An 18,674-nucleotide genomic window follows, 5' to 3' on the forward strand; every position below is an offset into this window, starting at 1 on the left:
TTTAAGAATATTTAGGTGGCGCCATCAGCAGTCTCAGACTGGAGGTGATATTATTACAAAAATATTTGTGAAGTCTACGCTTGTAAAGTGATGGATGAGCTTTGGGTGTGTAGATCAAACCATGGACCCTACACTAAACCAAATTTTAATCATTGGGATTGCTGAGTTTTCTTCTTCTTCTTCTTCTTTTTTTGTTCTTCTTTTACTAATCTTCATGCACAAATCTTCCAAGCCTAAACCAAGTGGAAAACTTTGAATTTTCTTCTAGCTTTTCTTGCAGGTGTGTCTATCTCAGTAATTATTACTCACTCTGTCATACACTTGACTTGGGGTTGGGAATATGTTGAGCCAAAAAAGAAAGACATAAGGGATAGGCCCATACTCTGAAGATAGTTTATTTTTGCTTTGTGAAACCACTGGTGCAAAAGGAAAAGATTTGGGAAAAGAAGGGAATGAACAAAAGCACTATTCTTGTCACCATCTTCTTTTGGTTCCCTTTGCAACGTCTTTGTTTCCTAAATTTGTCTAAAGAACAATCAAATAGCTAATAGAATGTTCGTTTTATCTCGTCTTCTCTGGAATAATAACAATCATGACTGTTTTGGGGAGGAATTTTGGTTATGTAAAAAGATTATGGAGCGGAGGAGGAGGAGAAGGGGTAATGAGGAGTCTTCATCAAGAGGGTTGTGTATGGCCTACTGGGTCCTTGCTGCTGCATAATTCCGACACAAATGAGACAAAATTAGTGCAATAAACTCAGCTAACTTTCAATGGCGGACAGAACAATGCAGCTTTCTTTTCTTCTATTTCTATACTCTAATTTCAAGCTTTGATTACTCCTAATCAATAAATTTAGCAACAACTTTTCCTATTTTCTTTTGTGGCATGCAATGAGATCGGGACCCAACATTTTGGAGTCGGTTATGGCAATAAGCATGCTTCAATCGATCGGTGACATCAATATACATTCACATGCAGATTCAGCAAGCAGAAAGTTCAAAATGGTGGCTGTTAAACACCAAGCAAGTGTGCTCATCCAGCCTCTCTAATGGAGTAAGACTAAAATGACAGCAGGTGTCATGGCCCTTCCTGGGGATGAAAAAAGGATTCATACTTGCACTCAAGACTTGAGAAGACTGGTGGTCACAGAGTGCTGAAGCTTTTGGGGATTGGCAAACAACTCTGGGAGCCCTATTCTTATTCCTATTCCAAGTGCTTCTCTTTGCTTTACTAGTGGGCCTTACACCTCACCTCAAAAGACTCAATTGTTTGGCTTCACTTCTCATACTACTTGCTCTACTAATTTAGACGACAATAAAGATAATCAAATTCTTTCCACCATTATTTGAACTAGCCTTACATTAAAGCTCTTGGAACCAACCATTTCAAAATTCAAAGTTGCCTTTTACAGAGCCTTCTTCTTTTCAGAACACAATAGGACTTGTATCAGACACATTGATTCTTCTCTGCCTTTGATGAGCGGTGGCCGCAGTTTAAAGTTGAGAGTTGTCTGATGGCACTTGCTGTGCAGCACAACAAAGTTGAAAAAACTCAGAGACCATCAGTGGCTTTTTGAATAAACTTAGGGAAGAGATGAGTGTTGCAGTTTAAGGGGGAAAAGCAAAGTCTCGTAGATAGTACAGAATACATCAATGGGTTACACATATTTTCAGCCAACCGTTGCACATTTTGAAACACTCCCAAAAAGTTGTCAATAATATCCTTCACATGTGGGCAATGGCCCAAAACGCACTCAATTTCCTTAACTATTAAATTTCATCACAATAACAATGGAGGATACTAAAGTCATATGTTGTGTTTCCACCGAAAACTAAAATCAAAATAAACGGAATTGGCATCATTATCTATTGGTAGTTCAACGAAAAACAACTTTAAATTTGTTCTCTCAGATACAATTTGAAAGTGATTCCCTTGGCAATAAACTTTAGACACTACAGAATGGAAGACTGCATCAGCTAATATAACCTTGATGTCAGTTCCCTCAAGTCCCAAAGGATATCTTTACAAGTTAGAAATGAAGAAAAGAAACCTAACCTCAGAAACTATAATTACCTTTGAACAGGGTTAATCAAAAAGTCCCTATGAAATGTCAGTTTCCATCAAGAACCCACCTGCATTTTGGCAGTTAAAAGGTACCCTACCCGGAAATGAAGGAAGTTGTGATGGTTGAAGTTAGGTGTTCTATCCCCACTTCCAAGCCAAGCTACCTGCCATGGTGTAGAAACGTAATTGGATCTCAAGCTCCATAAAGTCAAAAACTGGTCCCAGCTTTAATCAAGCTGGCAACTGAAGCTTCGCCTTGTTTCTCCAGCTGCAAAAGATAGGTCGGAAGCTTAGCACTCGATATGACACAGCAGTTGAAGCAAAACCAAAACAGTACTCCGCTTAGGAGTTTGATTCAATCACCTAATGTAGTAGTAGTAGAAGAAATCAGCATATAAAGCCGTCTGAACCAGGCCAGCAATGCAAGCTACAAGAAATCAAACACCATGTAAGCCATCTACAGATAACAAGTGACTAAGAGTGTGTGATCGTAAACCAATACCAATCTTACCTATCCACCGACTGAAGTGCGTTTCCATGAAATATCGGTAGATCCAGTTGAGGATGTAGAGTGCACGATAGGCTCTGCAGATTGATTTTAGTTCCAATAAAAAAAAAAAAAAACTATATTTAAAGAACAAGCTTGAAAGGGTAAACCAAGAAGAAGTTAGGATCTTAGCTAAAATAAAGCTTCTTTTCAAGAAGATCAACCAGAAAGTTCTATACCGTTGGTAGAAAAAATATCATGTACCAACTGCTTGTGGAAGCCTTCCCCATGACAAAAGGTCCGGTAACAATCATAGATTTATAACAAACCTAGACAAATTTTCTTAAAGAACATATTGGATATGTAATGCATGGCTTGCTTAGTCCAATGACATTGAACGTGGAGGGTTTTTCATGAACCAGTCGAAATGAACATCATCATGCATCCAAAAGATTTTAATATCTTTGTTGGAATCTACTTAATGAAATATATAAATTTTCAGGGTATCAAGTGATACAAATCCTTGCCATGTGAACCTAAAAACCCATTTATATATGTCATTTAGAAAAGTTATTGTTTTGGATATTGGTCATGGCTCTAAAGGATAAAATTACTTCAAATACATACTGCAGAATAGAAAAAGAATGACTGGTCATATTATTTAAAAACTGATGAGGTTGGCAGAAAAGTATTTCTTCAATAAAGCACCACCACCAATGATAAATGAAATATACGAACCCAAGAAAGAAGATGTAATGGCCGGTCAAATTGTCCACATTCCCACTTCGTTGCAATAAAACTAATTGAGGAAGAATTGCTACAGCCTCCAAGTATATTGAAAACGCCCAAAAGACCTGGAGCAAAACAAGTTCAACAATATCATTTTCTACTGTGTCTTATCCTTGAAGGTAACATCACAAGATGTATCTTGTCAATCAACAGGAATGGGGTAATAGGGAGTGACGAGGCTATGTTTACAAAATTTTGTCTCAACACTGATGTTTCTGCAGGACTTTTCAAAATTGTTAAGAGACGCAGATATTTCATGAGAATTGTTAAGATGCAATCATACAGGGTAACCGATGCATCATGTGACAGCAAATTGCTCAATGGTCTTTTTATCCTGGAGAGTTTCCAGAGTACTAGTTAAGGCTTGCATGAATCAATTTATGAACTTTTACAGTTAAATGAACAAATTATCATGTTAGTTCTAATCTCACATGAACATTGCCTAATGGGGATGAAATCTGGAAAAGATGAACTGATGAAACTCATCAAGCATCGAACGCGAACTAAAATCATTTATATTAAAATTGCCTCACCTCTTGAAACCCAAACTTCTCATTCACTAAAAGTGCGAGAATGAAACTTGCAGCAACAAGAAAATAATGACGAAAAGTGTCAAGATCTTTATCATACGACCGCCTCACGATTGGATGCACCCGCATGCACCAAACAATTGCTAGAGAGCTTGCTATAAAAATCAGCTTCATCACAGTATTATAGATAGATATGAAGTCCGTTAAAAGATCCAAATACCGGGTCAGAAAGACAAGGGCATACAACTCCTGAGTCTTGAGTGAAATTCCTTCAAAACATAAATTAACAAATCAATTCCACGTTCAAATTCCAATTAAGTAAACGTTCTGATGAAGAGAAGTCTAAACCATCAAACTCAAGTATACAAAAATCAACTCAGTAAAGTCACAGTCTTTAACCTAATCGTCTCGAAAACTAAAGAGGGGAAAATAACCTAATGCTCCAATCATCAGCATAAAAAAAGTACAGAAACTTTTTCAAAAAGTTTAATTAAAATTCAATTGAGCAATAATAACACCATCTGGAAGCTGAACGGGCTAAATTTCTGCTTGGAGAAGTCGGTATCATAATCCCATTTCTAATTCATTATAGTATGATCCACCATTGAGAACCAAAAAATAAAAGAATATACCGGAGACCCACACTGCAATTTAAATTTCTTAGTATCATCTTCTCCTCCTCAATGCCGGAATCAAACAGCAGAACACAGGAAAACAAAAGGGGAGGTAAATTACCGGAGCATGATTTGGTAGCGTAGATTTTGAGGAGAAGAACTAAAACACTGATCAAGTGGGTCATATCGCCGGCGAACCTGAAGATATTCATGGTTTAAGAGTGAAGAAGACGATGGGTATGCAGATTTCGGGGAAGAAAGAGTGAAGAGGAGAAAACGAAATGAGAGACGATGGGGGAAAGGAGGCGGAGGGAATTTGGGAAGGGGAAGGACTTCGAACGGGAGGGAAAGGAAAAGCGACGTGGCAATTGGAAACGCCCCCACTGCTTCCACGATGTTCTGTGTATTCCCCACCAACAAAAATGAAACGTGGCAAAACACTTCATCAGTTTGACCTCAATACTCCACATCATTGTTTCCTGTTGACTTTTTTTATTTCCCATTTTCTTTTTAATACACCATTTTTTAATATCAAAGACTATAAAAAATAATTAAACAAATTAGTAAATGAACTAATGAATTAGAATTAGCTTAGCTTTCTCAAATAATAAATTTTCTTGATATTATTCAATTTAATTTTTAAATACAATTTTATTTCGAACGTGTGGCCAATAAAATAGAAGGGGTATTGTTATTTGGATGTTTTCGGAAAGGGTGTTTTTATTTGGGCCGTAGGGTCCAAATAATGGTGGGCTCGATCAATAGTGGTGGGCCAGACTTGACCTTAAAAGCCCATTTGATAATGGGCTGGACTAGCCCATCCAACACCCAGCTGCAAGGCAAACATTAATATATATTAGATAAATATGTTTTAATTAGATTCAAATTCACGTAACTTTCATGCTCTCAAACATATTAGATAAAATTTATAAAATGGGAAGTTGTATTTAATGTGAAATGAAATATTGTCTTTTTATATAGTTCTAACTTTCAAGTATAATTTATGTCTCATTTAATTATTAAATAAATGCACAAAGACGGTATTATTCAATAAATTGTTTATGTTCCTGTGCTGACGTGGCCTCAGCTGCGAGAGGTGTCCTTCTTCTTCTTCTTCTTCTTCTTCTTCTTCTTCTTCTTCTTCTTCTTCTTCTTCTTCTTCTTCTTCTCCTCACTTCCCGCTATACACTCTTCTGCTCATGCTCGGTATTCTGCTGAATTTTTCTGTTTCTCTCTGTGAAGCGGAGTTTCCTGTGTGTTTGGAATGGGTTATCACTTTCCTGTTAAAGGGCACCTCGTGAGCTTCATGGGAAGCTTGCTGAGAGATCCGGGCTTTAATTCTCGAAGCGCCAGATTGGATTCTGCTGTTCCTTTCTTCTGATTCAGGTGATTCCTGTTCTTTCCTTTTTGACTCAACACTTTCTCTCTGCCCTACTCTTTCTGTTTTCTTCATTGTATCTTTTTATCTTCTTTTGCTGTCGTTCTCATTTTGTTCTCTTCGTTTTGACAGAGACGGCCACCATTTTTTTAGGGATTCAAGGGGACTACGAATGAGGTTTTGATTCTAGCATTTTTTTTTTTTTTTTGGAAACTTTGTGTTTTCCCTTACGCGCTGTTGCTGGGTTGAGCTTGTTGCAGTTTGCATTGGAGTTTTCTTTTGGCTGCTAATTAGGATTCAGTTGGAGTAGCATTTGGTTTGAATGCTACCTTCAACTTACCCAGGTTTTTTGGGATGGGTGATTGGAAGTGTTTCGGTGATGGATTTTCTTCGTTTCTCATTTTCTAATTGGAGGAAAGTCGACGAGGTTTGGAAGTAAATGTTTGAAATGGGTTGGTTTAAATAGAGTTAGAATTTAACTTACCTACTTTAAAATAGAAGGACCTCTCTTTGCCTAAACTGCGGGGTATTTGGAATTTATATATCGTAATTGCAGAGGTTGGAGCTTTCGTTGTCTGATTCATATGCAATATATTTAGATTTGTTTCCTCAATTATCAAGAAATTTCCCTACCAAATGCATTTGTATTCTCATCATGACTAGAGCTGTCCGCGATAGAATTCTCAAGGAAGCAAATGGTGATATTAGCGATCATCTGCGTAACCACATTCACTTGACAAACTGCATTCACTTGAAGAATCACATGCACAAGCACAGCCCCATCTTGGCTGAGAGGTCTCTTATGAGGGACCTCATTGTCCTTCAGAGGTCGCGATCTCTCAGGGACCCTTCTGCAAGTCCTCCCTCATGGCAGTCTCCCTCATTAACTGATCTGCCACCGAGGGTGGGTGAAAATAATGCTGTGATTCGTGAAGGAAGAAGGTCAGTAGGAACTGAGAGTCGAAGGGTAGGTAGAACAATGTCAGGAAGTTCTCCACTCTCGGGAAGTTTTGCCACATCAAAAGTCATTCCGGCTGATATGAATGTGGGCATTGATAGGGTGACAGCAGTTAGTGAGCACAGTGTTAAGAGTGAAATCCAAGATGGTCGACGAATTCGGAGAGAAGAGTTAAGTCGGAGGAGTGTTGGAAACAGTGTCTTGGATGGCAATGCAGAATCATCACCTGTTCAAGATGCATATCTTCTGCACGAGATTACTTTTAGGAAATCAGAATCTAAAGATAGGAGTGAACAGAAGGATAAGCAGGTCAAGGGCATTCCATTTAAGAAACTATCGGAGCAACTGATTTCTGCTCCTATACATAGTGAGGACATTGCGTCTTCAAGTGCTAATGTATATGGGAGACGATCTCAGCAAGAGAAATTCATTGATGAACCTGAACCCAGCTTCCGTGGAAACTGCAGTGGATTGGATAGGGTAAAAAGGCGAAGATTTCGAGCTACAAGGAGAAGTCATATGAATTTAACTTCCAGAGACACTGGGGTTCACAATGAATTGTCTGTAGCTTCTAATACATTAGCTCATGGTTCATCTCATTCAAAGCATAAAATGGAAGAGGAAAATGAAAATTATGCCAACAAAAATGTCATGGGTGCTCCTGGAAATGGGTGTGGAATGCCTTGGAATTGGTCAAGAATTCATCATAGGGGGAAAACGTTTTTAGACATGGCTGGAAGGAGTTTCTCTTGTGGCCTGTCAGACTCAATGTTAAGAAAATGCAGTCCAACTGCACATGGGAACTGTATTTCTGACACATCCATTGCATCTGATAACTCAAGCTCATCTGCGAAGTTTGATGCCGAGGCACTACCTTTACTGGTTGAGGCCTCTGGGTCCCAGGAAAGCATTGAAAATGCTGGCTGGCAACGAGATTACTCTGGGGAATTGGGAATATTTGCTGATAATTATGTTGAACATGAAGAGGATTCCGACCTTGCTTCAGAAGCAAGGTGTAGTAACCGAAGAAGAACGCAAGGCCACTATCCTCGTTCTAGACATCAAAATCTGACACAAAAATACATGCCACGAACATTCAAAGGTTTGGTGGGACAAAATTTAGTAGCCCAAGCTCTTTCAAATGCTGTCTTGAAGAAGAAGGTGGGGTTACTATATGTGTTTTATGGTCCTCATGGTACAGGAAAAACATCCTGTGCTCGCATATTTGCTAGAGCATTGAACTGCCAGTCTTTGGAACATTCCAAACCCTGTGGGTTATGCAATTCTTGCATTGGAGATGATGTGGGAAAGAGCAGGAATATAAGGGAAGTTGTTCCTGCGAGTAATCTAGACTTTGAGAGCATTAACGAACTACTTGACCATATGATAGCTTCTCGCCTCCCATCACAGTATACAGTGTTCATTTTTTATGATTGTGACAGCTTTTCCTCTAATTGCTGGAGTGCCATCACAAAGGTCATTGACCGAGCACCTCGACGTCTAGTTTTTGTTTTTGTCTGTTCAAGTCCAGATGTTTTACCTCATATAATCATATCCAGGTGCCAGAAATTCTTTTTCCCAAAGCTGAAGGATGCTGATATCATCCGTACTTTGCAGTGGATTGCTACCCAAGAAAATTTAGAAATTGATAAAGATGCACTAAAACTTATCGCATCAAGATCTGATGGATCATTGAGGGATGCCGAAATGACTCTTGAGCAGCTCAGTTTACTTGGCCAGAGAATTTCTGTTCCTCTAATTCAGGAGCTAGTGAGTATATTTTAATTCGCAAGAAAGAGTTAGTGATAGAAGTTTCCATTCACCATTTTTCAGATGCTACTATTCCATGCCTAGACACTAGTGAATGAAATAATTTCTGCCTACTGTGAAATTTGACATGAATTGTTTCGAGAGCGAAAGTGATCTTGGGCTGCAATTCTATCGTTGTCTTATTTCTTGACTTCCTTATTGTTAGGGAATAGTACAAACCTAAATGTGTTCTTTCGTCTACATATTTTCTTTTAAGAACCCTACGAGCAGGTTTATTAAAAACTTGAAACTGCCACATGGTGTGCATGGAATGTATCTCTTATAATTTTAATCATCACTGTTTAGTTACCTTTCAGTCTGTGTGTGAATATCATTTGTTTTACTGACATAAATTAAAAAATTTCCAGTATGCTGACTAGTGACCACAAATTTGGTCTACGCTGTTTCAAACTTTCAACTGAAACAAACAATGCTGTCTTTTATTTTGTTAATGACCTTATATATTTTCATGTGGGGCAAAAAAAAAAAAAAAATTATTTCCTGTTTTCGGTCATGGAAGTAGCTTTTATGGAGGGAGGGAGGGAGGGAGGGGGGGTTGTGAAAGTTTCTGAAATGGTTTTCTCAACTGGTGAAGCATGAACTTGCTTATAATAATTCTTCCAGTATAAGATGATAGACTCGTTTCTGGTGATTAAAATTCTGGCTTTAGTTACAATGATATAAATTCTTAAAAAATATAAGAATAACAGTATCCCTTGCAATGCAGTTTGGTTCTTCTAATTTCTAGTTCATATAATTTTCATTTCAATTTATATATATGTTCTCCATTGGGTTTTCAGGTTGGGCTCATCTCTGACGAAAAATTGGTGGATCTTCTTGATCTAGCTCTATCTGCTGATACTGTAAACACTGTGAAAAACTTGAGGCTGATAATTGAAAGTGGTGTGGAGCCAATGGCATTGATGTCACAAATTGCAACTGTAATTACTGATATTCTTGCTGGTAGTTATGATTTCAAAAAAGAAAGACCTCGAAGGAAGTTTTTCCGACGTCAACCATGTAAGTCAAAGAACATATCATGTAATTTATGATGACCTCGCTGTGAGTAGAAGCTAAATCAAGGTGGTTCACATGCTTTCCTGCTTATAAATATGAAGGACCTTCATTAATCCATTTCACCTGTAACTAGATTGTTGTCCTGTAAAGTTCATAGCTCTTTTTTTGTTCCTTCGATGCATTATGAACTCTAGTTTTAAGTAGATTAAGATTTTCTTATTCTGATTAATAAGCTCAGAAGGCTATTTAACGTTACAAACCAGGCTAACTTAGGTTAGCTAGAAACTAGGAAAAATAAATAACAAACACTCCACAATCTACCAGCTTAACAACTAATCTTCAACAAATTAAGGAACGCAGATTTCATATGATCCTTAGCTCATTTTGAAAATTTTGCTGAAATGTTCCTTATGTTGGCTTTGTCATCTATCACACCGATGATGCTCTTTTTTGTTTTCATTCTAGTATCCAAAGAAGATATGGAAAAGCTACGACAAGCTCTGAGAACATTGTCTGAAGCTGAGAAGCAATTAAGAATGTCGAATGATAAATTAACCTGGCTTACAGCTGCATTACTTCAACTTGCTCCTGATCAGCAGTATATGTTATCCAGTTCTGCGGAGACTAGCTTTAACCACAGTCCCTTGGCCCTGAATAATGTGAATGGTAGGGGTTTATCAAGGAACGCTGACCAGCTTGCTGAAATACCTCAGAAAGGATTGTCAACAGATTTATATGACAATAGAATGGCCGAAGGCATCAGTTTAGACAAAAAAAGACATTCTGGAGTTGGTGTGGCTCCTCAGCAGACAATTGCAAGCGCTGATGATTTAATCAAGTCTAGTGGAAAGCAGGTTTCTGGTAAAGATATTGAAGAAATTTGGTTGGAGGTGCTAGGAAAAATTCGGAGAAATAGTATTAAAGAATTTTTTATTCAAGAAGGGAAGCTTGCATCAGTGAGTTTTGGTGCAGGTACATTTTGTTGCATCCTTGTTGCACAGTTTCATGCCTCTATAATTCACTTTATTTATTTCAGAACATATATTTTACAAATGTCAAATTGAGCATCAATTCTTAGGATCACATAAAAATTATGCATATTATTTTAGCATCTTAGCGAAGTGTTTTGACTATTGCTAATCTACCTTATTTTTTGGCAGCACCAACTGTGCGCTTGATATTCAATTCACATCATGCAAAATCAAAAGCAGAGAAATTGAGAGAGCAAATCTTACAAGCATTTGAGTCTGCTCTTGGGTCATCAGTGATAATTGAATTTAGATGTGAATTGAAAAATCATTCATCAGTTACTCTACCTGCCTCCAAGAATGGTTTGTTACATATTAGGGACATGAGCAGTTGTGAGCCTCAAGCTCAGTTATCACACTACGGTTCCGGTGAAGTTGGAAGAGGTGAAATTGTTGAAATAGATGCTTTACCAAGGGTAGCCCATAATCAAAGAGAATCGAATCATAGGAATTTGGAAGGTTCACAGGGAGAAGTATCAGTCTCACGCAGGAACTCGACCATGTCATCAATTTCAGAAACAAGAGAAGGTGGAGCTCAAAGTCAGAGTCAAAGTATTGTGAGAAGCAAAGTATCTCTGGCACATGTTATTCAGCAGGCAGAAGGATGTTCACAGAGAAATGGACGGTCCAAACACAAGACTGTATCTATAGCTGAAGAACTTGAGCAGGAAAACTTGTACGTATTGCTACCTCAAAGTTTCATATTTTGGCAGAGGGAGAACAACTCCTATGCATTAAATGTGGTTTGGAAACTCAAAACAGTTTTCTATTTTATTGAACAATCACATAATTTTCAATTTTCCTTTGATCACAATCTTCAAAAAAAAAAAAAAAAAAAAAAAAAAAAATGAAAATGGAAACATACAAGATCTTTCAAACAAAAGTCTTCTTACTCTTCTATGTCATCCTGCAAAAACCCTGTTCATCATGAAGCTTAATATCTTTGGCCTAACTGTGTAGGCTGAGCCTTTCCTTCTCTGGGCTATTTCTATAAAGCTACATATTTGAATTTATTTCAGAGAATATGCTTTTGAAGTGGTACTAATTAGCAACTTGAGGTAGATTATAGGCTGTTAGAGATATTTCACATTTCAGGAAAAAATATGAAAGGTTAACAAAATTTACATAGATTTAAGAGGTTTTGTTTTTTTTTTTTTTTTTTTTTTTTTTTAATTTAATGAATCTTAGTAAATAAGTTACTCGTAATAATGAAGTTATGCAATTATTCACGTATGGGACTTTTAAACTAAACCCAGAGGGGAGGTATTAGCCATTATAGTTCACAAAGTTCCTACTGCCCAATCCTATGTACAACAGATATCTATTGATTGCTTAGCGTACTCTTGAGTGGCTTATATAGTTATATTGAAGCTGAATCAGATGCTTTTTCACTACTCGAGATTGCAAAGGTCATGGAAACTAGTTTCCAGTTGTGGTGGATTTCTCTTAGTGATATTTCCTTTTTTTTTTTTTTTTTCCTATAATTTTCGGACGCTGAGTTTATTAATTGGCATTGATGATAAGATTTGCCTATGTTTCACAACCAAATGCACCTTAATTTTGTTGGAGTTTCAAATTCCTAGAGTTCTTTTCTTCTCTTATTATTTTTTACATTTTATGCAGGAGACTTGAACCTCAATCAAGAAGCTTATTATGCTGGAAAGCATCTAGAGTTACTCAAAGAAAGGTAGGGTGAGAAAAAGGTTTAAGATAATTTATAAATGGTTTGTTTCAGTTTTAATATCACTATGTCTATTTGAGAAAAATACAGTCTTCAATTTTTTTTTCTATAAAATAGGCTATTTAACTTTGCAGGGATAGATGTATTTCATTCATTCCCTTAAGTGGAAGGCATCTTATTGAAATTCCTCACTCCTGTTGCATTCTGGTGCAAATATCATAAATCTCAAGAAACCATTTTCATAAATTTTTGTTCACGGTCTGGTGTTTGTTATTTTGAATGTAGATAATATAAGGGAAAACTTTGTATTGGCTGTCATATTTCTAGAGTCATACAGTAGTTTAAATGTTTTCTTGAGGAATAGATAAATAAAGGAAAAGGATATCCACCAGTGGTTGTTTGATAATAGTTGGACGATGAAGGGCATATGCTAGTTTCTTCCAATTTATTATGTCAATACTCTCGAAAATTCTCATGATGTTTGTCATATATGTCAGCTTCTTTCATAATGATCTGTTAATAAGTATTTTGAAACCTTTCAGATGAGAATGATAAACTACTCAAGTCCAATCCTGAAGCCCATGGAAAATGTGTATAATGTAGCAAATTATGCTTTAATCTCTCCTTCATTGTGTGATTAGTAATTTTATGGCTAAGCTAGGTTTCGGTTTGATGATAATGAAGCGTGAGTTTTCTCGAAAAATAAAATAAAATAATGAAGCATATTGTTAACTTTATTTACTTGGTCCTTTCATTGTCAATTTGCTTCCGCCTCGAATAACCAATATTTTGATGAAATGTTAGAAAATTGAGCCAGAGTCATTTTTTCTATTGAGAGGTTGTAATCATCTGTTCAGTGCAGTTGTCCTACTTGTTGTTTATTACTAGGAAAGGCCCATGACATTTTTCCTTTCATGACTGTTATTCCCAGGTTCTGGTTATGTGTATGAATTGCAGTGCAATTATGGTACTAATAATAGCAAATAATGCCTCTTTTCTGTAGTTTCAGTTAAAAGTTTACTTATTGATGATTTTCTTTGCAGCTTTCACGGTTAAAAATCAGAACTCGAAGGCCACAGTCATTGCTGAAATTCGTCTCGTGTGGGAAATGTCTCTCTGCTTAGTTGGGCAAGGTAATAATTCCGGCCGTAAAGGAAGAAGAGGGTGAATGGTCTTGGGGGTTGATTAACTTCGTTTTCTCATTTAGTTATATTTAATCTTTTTTTTTTTCTTTTCCTTTCTGTCGCATGTTGATTACTAGGCTGATTTTTATCTGTGTATCCATTTTTATGAAATCAATTAATTTTTCATGGTAAGAATAGGAGAGGATCATAGAATGCAGTCCTCATGACCTTTTCTCACTCAAATTCAATTTCCACCTTATAAGATCAGTTCTTTTGAGATTTACAATATACTTCGAACTTCACTACCATAATAATTAGCATCTTGAAATCATTTAGCAGAATGATATCGCAATTCACTGGATTTGTATCAATCTGTAGTCCAATGTTAAGGAGTTTCATTTCTAAAATCTTCATCCACTCATTCACTTCAAATGCAAACACTTACGCAATTAGAAGTCATTGAGGATTGATTTGATAGGTTGCCAACTAACCACAATACTTTCCAAGTCGTCCTGAATTCTTCCTGTATGCATCTAGATGTATTAGCAAAACAATCTGAGTTAGAGATCTAATTGTTGATGTCAATCTCATATTTTCCTTTCTAAATCTGGATCTGGCAGCACTATTCAGGTTAGAAAGCCAATTATTGATGTTCATCTCTCAGATTATCAGCTCTGGAGTGAGCTTTAGTCTGGTGAATTTATGGAAATCAAGTATAAATGATTTCTTTGATTGATTAGAAGCTATCTTTTCTTGTTCTCATGCCCTCCTCTAACGGTGCGTGCAGGTTTCATTTTCACTCCCATCTTCCTCAGGATGTGTGGCAGCTTTCCTACCCATGCCACGAGGAATTGAAAAGGAGCCCCAGTTAACCTTATAACATAATGAATATTGAGCATATGTATATACTTTTCCTCCAGGAATCCATGAATATGATGATGCAAGTAAACGTGGGGAAATTAGTCTTTCTTCTTCCAGAGCATTTGCACAGAATACACAAGTAGTTCTAACTTGTTCTTCCTTTTCAGGATGCCAAGCAATTCAATACCTTCAAACAATCACAGTGCATGAGAACTGCTTTTGGTATATAAACAAAGCTTCTCTGCTGCTACATACACTCACTAACCGTTAAAGTTCTTCGTTGAAGGCTTGAAACATTATTGGCTCCAGGCTGCCGTCAAGTGGGGTGAAATTGAGTGTACAAGAACTGTTTTTCAAAATTTTATGTATAAGAATAGTAATACAACATTTGTCTGCAAGTTATACAACAAGTTTATTAGAAAGTGTTATCCAATGGGCTTGAAAAGCCTTAACGAATTTGAAATCTAAGAAGAAAACCATTGGTTCTAAAAGAACCACTTAGGAACCATACAAGAGGAAGAGTGGACACCACAACTTTCAACCGCCAACATCCAACATTGACTGATACGAAATTGTCTATTAATAGTTCGATTGAAGCTTATCAGGTTTTTGTTTATAACATCATTATTGCTGTTTTTCAATAGTCCACGAAGTGAAGCAACCTGATCTTTTACGAAAATAGTTTAGTTGAAATAATCCTCTTCAACTGCAGGGACGATCATTCACTAAAACCACTTTCTGGAGAGCTATTTCTTGCCATAATCTGCAAGAAGATCACAGCACTGGATGAGTGAAGCTGAAAAGCAATGGTCAAATTGTCACATCGTCTATGTATGACTCTGAGGCTACTTAGGTCGTTGGACTATTTCAACAACTGCATGCCCATTATATTGTCGACTCAACAAAACTAGTACCCTCCACCAACTGATAAGGATTCATTCATGCGGAAGTCCCCACATGGGTTTGTCTTCATCATCTTCATACTGAATATGATCATATATTTGGTTGCCTGTCTCGCTTATTCTTTATTATGAACTGTGATTTTACATGTACTTTTAAACTAACCTTTACCAACTACTAGTTATAGGTCTAGAAAACATTCTTTCCTGTAGATCAAAACCAAATCAACTTTAATGCTTGATAGGGGTAACCTCAGAGTGCAATGGAGCAATCTACTTGGCGAAAGCCACTCTTCATTTTAAGCCCAGAAAAGGTTCATAATCTCCATGGGAAAATTTACAGCCCTCCGGCTCAAGCCAGTTAACTTACTGGATTACCTGTATTCAGCTTTAGACTAAAGGCAAAAGTCGGAACATCTATAAGTGATGGAAAAAAACAATAAAGCTGAAAGACAGGAAACCCAATAAAATTCCATCACCAAAGTTTGACAAGGATTTCCCAGAAACAGTTCAATCCAAAACTAGAACTAAGGGCTCTCCTAGTTGATATATGGCGTTAAATGTAGAAAAGAAACCCCTTTTTTCCCCATGTCTGCCTTCTCAACAGGTGTTTGTGATAATGACACACAGCCAACTGCCAATTCTTATACCTTCTGTGAGTTGGAGCCTATATGCACTAGGCGAGATGAAAATTAAGGAAATAGGTTCCTTTTCTTTTTCTGTTGTCCTGTTTTTTTTTTTTGTTTTTTTTTTTTTAAAGTTTCCTTTTAATTCCTTGTTATATTGAAAACTGTCCACAAAAGTGATAAAAAGTGGGCAAGTGGTCACAGGATTTATGGCGGGCCTTTCTTTTGAAAAAACAGCAAAAAGACCAATATGAAACCCACGTTCCTACTTAACAGCTTAACTGTCTCAATAACTGCTACTGCCACCATCTTCCCTCTACCATTATCTTCTATGAGTCACTTTCTTCTTTCGTGTTCCATTGCCCAAGTATATTTCTAACGCGAGTAACCTTTTTCTTTTTGTTCCAACACAACAGCAACCGATCTTTCTCTGCTGAAATTATGAAATGGGGTAGGAGAAAACCGCACAATCCTTCTTCTTCTTCTTCAACTTCTTCTTCTTCTTCCTCTAGGCCTTCTTTTATGTCTAATATCTTACCTGCTTCTTGGTTCTCAAAGCTCAAGCAAAAGAAAAGCAACCTAGAGGCCAAACCCGGACAAGTAAAGGGAACAGAGAGGAGGAATTCTCCTTGCATTCAATCGCCTGATTATGCAAATGAGACCCCCTCCCCTGATCAAGTAAATGGGAATCGCAGTCGATTGCATAGTGGAGATAATGGTGAGTTTTGGAAGCTGCCCTTTGGAGAAGATGGTTTTGATTCCAAAAAGAGTGGAGGGGTTCTGAGATCGGTATGGTACAACTCCGAGGATGAGCACGAGCTTCCACATACAAGTTGTAGAAGCTGCAGATCAAAATGTACAGAGTTGGAGGGAAAGGAAGAGATCCAGAATTTTGGGGACATGGTTTCGAGGATGACACGGAGAAGGAGAAGGAGGAGAGAAACTCCAACCCCAGTGAAAATTTGGAGAAGAGAGTGTGAAATTGAATCAGGAACTCCGAGGAGCAAATGCAGAGACAATGGAAACTTCAAGAATTTGGGTAAAAAAGTGGTGGAGAAGAAGGGATTTCAACCAGAGAGGGAGACAGTTAAAGCAAAGGAGAGAGCAAGAAGATCAGTAGGAAAGAAAATGTTGGAGCCGGAAGAAGAGTCTGGAATTAGGAAGAATGGGAGAGATAAAGCCAAATCGACAAGTACAAGGAAGCAAATATACATCTCTTCCACCATGCCAAGAAGTTCCAATTTAGGAACTATAGAAGAAAACTGTGTGTTTTCTTCCATGAAGGCAGAGGAAAGTGATGAACTTCACACAATGGGCATTGAAACCGATTCAGACTGGGAAAGGATGAAAGAATTGAAGATTGAAGAATTGAAGTCAAGATATGAGAGGCAAAGACAACCAATCTACACAAGGAAGGACTCAAACGAGAAGAATCCAAAAGGCAGAAGAAAAATCAGAGTTTACTCTCCAAGAACAGCCACTAGAATAGAGATGTGCAAGATCAAAGCATTGGAGGATATGAAGAAAGCCAAGTTAAAGATGAAGAGTAAGGTAAGAGAGAATACAATGGACGATGAGACCGACTTAGAGAGCTTTGCAGTCGTGAAATCATCCTTCCATCCACAGCAAGACTTCAGAGACTCAATGGTTGAGATGATCATGGAGAGAAGGATCAGTAAAGCAGAAGATCTTGAAGAACTGTTGGCTTGTTATCTCACATTGAATTCCGATCAATACCACGATCTCATCATCAAGGTGTTTAGGCAAGTTTGGTACGAATTGAATCAGGCATCTTTAGAATCTGAGTTAAATAAGCAATTCCCATGTAATGAACAGCTTCTTTAGCTAATAAATTTCAGACAAATGTAGTAATCTTATCTGTTGAAAACAAACGTCTTGGTTCATAAACATTGCAAGGAAATGCAATGTTGAATTACTGTTTTTCTCTTACAATTCACGAAACTGAGTTTCATCGTTTTCCACTTTCTTGAGAAGCAAGCATATGAGATTTTGAAATGGAAGAATAGAAAGGTGGTTTAAACCCATTATAGAAACTGCCATATGGGGTCCAAAAGGGAACAGGTAATCTGTGTGTAAACAGTGTGCAATACTGAAAAGCAGGCAATGATGAATGAATTGAGGACATGGGTAGGGAGTTGCCAAAAGGTTAAAAGATTGGTGGCAGAGAGAGTAATAGGACAATAAACTGAAGCAAATGGAGGCATGGTAACAAATAATGCCCATCAAACTTGAGTAAAAGCTTCAACATTGGTGCCAATAATTCTCATAAATAAACCACTTTGTTGGGAAAATAAACACAATAATTAATGGTGTATTGCTGCGGCGGATGTAGCTGTTTGAGTTGCTTACTGCCTCACCCTCTTCACATAGAAAGAGAAAGAAAGGGGCTCGCTCCTATTGCGGACAAAAAAAATAGGTAAGCTGATGAAATCGATCGCGTTGGGACCATATTCACTCTCATTTTGTCATTACAATATTAACTTTTGTTGTCATTTTCTTATATAGAACAAAATAGAACCTTATAGAGTACTATGATGTGAGATCCTACATCGATTGAAGAGTATAATAAAACATTTCTTATAAAAGTATGAAAACCTCTTCCCAGTAGACGTTTTAAAACCATGAGGTTAACGATGATACGTAACATGCCAAAGTGGATAATATCTACTAGTGGTGGACTTGGGCTGTAACAAATGATATCAGAAGCCACTGAGCAGTGTGCCAGTAAGGACGCTGGGCCACGAGGGATAGACTGAGATCTCGCATAAGTTGGAGAGAGGAGCAAAAC

General features: G+C 37.4%; 3 protein-coding genes across 9 annotated transcripts; 2 read left to right on the forward strand and 1 right to left on the reverse strand.

Moving 5' to 3' along the window:
- Nucleotides 1–1,843: 1,843 nt before the first annotated feature.
- Nucleotides 1,844–4,854, reverse strand: ERD2 (ER lumen protein retaining receptor family protein). The gene is made up of 6 exons (XM_023662194.2): nt 4,606–4,854; nt 3,874–4,139; nt 3,290–3,405; nt 2,576–2,649; nt 2,428–2,491; nt 1,844–2,332 (listed from the first exon to the last, which is right to left on the reverse strand). Exons 1-6 carry the CDS (start codon nt 4,694–4,696, stop codon nt 2,296–2,298), a joined length of 648 nt encoding a protein of 215 aa, XP_023517962.2. The 5' UTR covers nt 4,697–4,854; the 3' UTR covers nt 1,844–2,295.
- A 730-nt stretch (nt 4,855–5,584) lies between these two features.
- LOC111781534 (protein STICHEL-like 4) lies at nt 5,585–15,186 on the forward strand. 7 transcript variants are annotated; one of them, XR_002812996.2, is made up of 9 exons: nt 5,585–5,870; nt 5,995–8,590; nt 9,430–9,649; nt 10,112–10,618; nt 10,807–11,350; nt 12,298–12,361; nt 13,399–13,488; nt 14,267–14,429; nt 14,508–14,792. XR_002812996.2 is itself a non-coding variant. In XM_023662187.2 (9 exons), exons 3-8 carry the CDS (start codon nt 6,518–6,520, stop codon nt 13,477–13,479), a joined length of 3,489 nt encoding a protein of 1,162 aa, XP_023517955.2. In that variant the 5' UTR covers nt 5,585–5,870; nt 5,995–6,039; nt 6,123–6,517; the 3' UTR covers nt 13,480–13,488; nt 14,267–14,792. The 7 variants fall into 7 exon arrangements, 5 of the variants coding, with proteins under 5 accessions (XP_023517955.2, XP_086976094.1, XP_086976093.1 ...); XR_015414357.1 differs by having other exon boundaries at nt 14,267–14,419; XM_023662187.2 differs by having other exon boundaries at nt 5,995–6,039; nt 6,123–8,590; nt 14,267–14,792.
- Nucleotides 15,172–17,809, forward strand: LOC111781707 (uncharacterized). The gene is made up of 2 exons (XM_087119974.1): nt 15,172–15,301; nt 16,282–17,809. The coding sequence occupies exons 1-2, from the start codon at nt 15,282–15,284 to the stop codon at nt 17,708–17,710; spliced, it is 1,449 nt and encodes a 482-aa protein (XP_086976100.1). The 5' UTR covers nt 15,172–15,281; the 3' UTR covers nt 17,711–17,809.
- The last annotated feature ends 865 nt before the right edge of the window (nt 17,810–18,674 follow it).

This window comes from Cucurbita pepo, chromosome 19 (genome assembly GCF_057944985.1).
Source record: "Cucurbita pepo subsp. pepo isolate OVF chromosome 19, ASM5794498v1, whole genome shotgun sequence".
NCBI classification, from domain to species: Eukaryota; Viridiplantae; Streptophyta; class Magnoliopsida; order Cucurbitales; family Cucurbitaceae; genus Cucurbita; species Cucurbita pepo.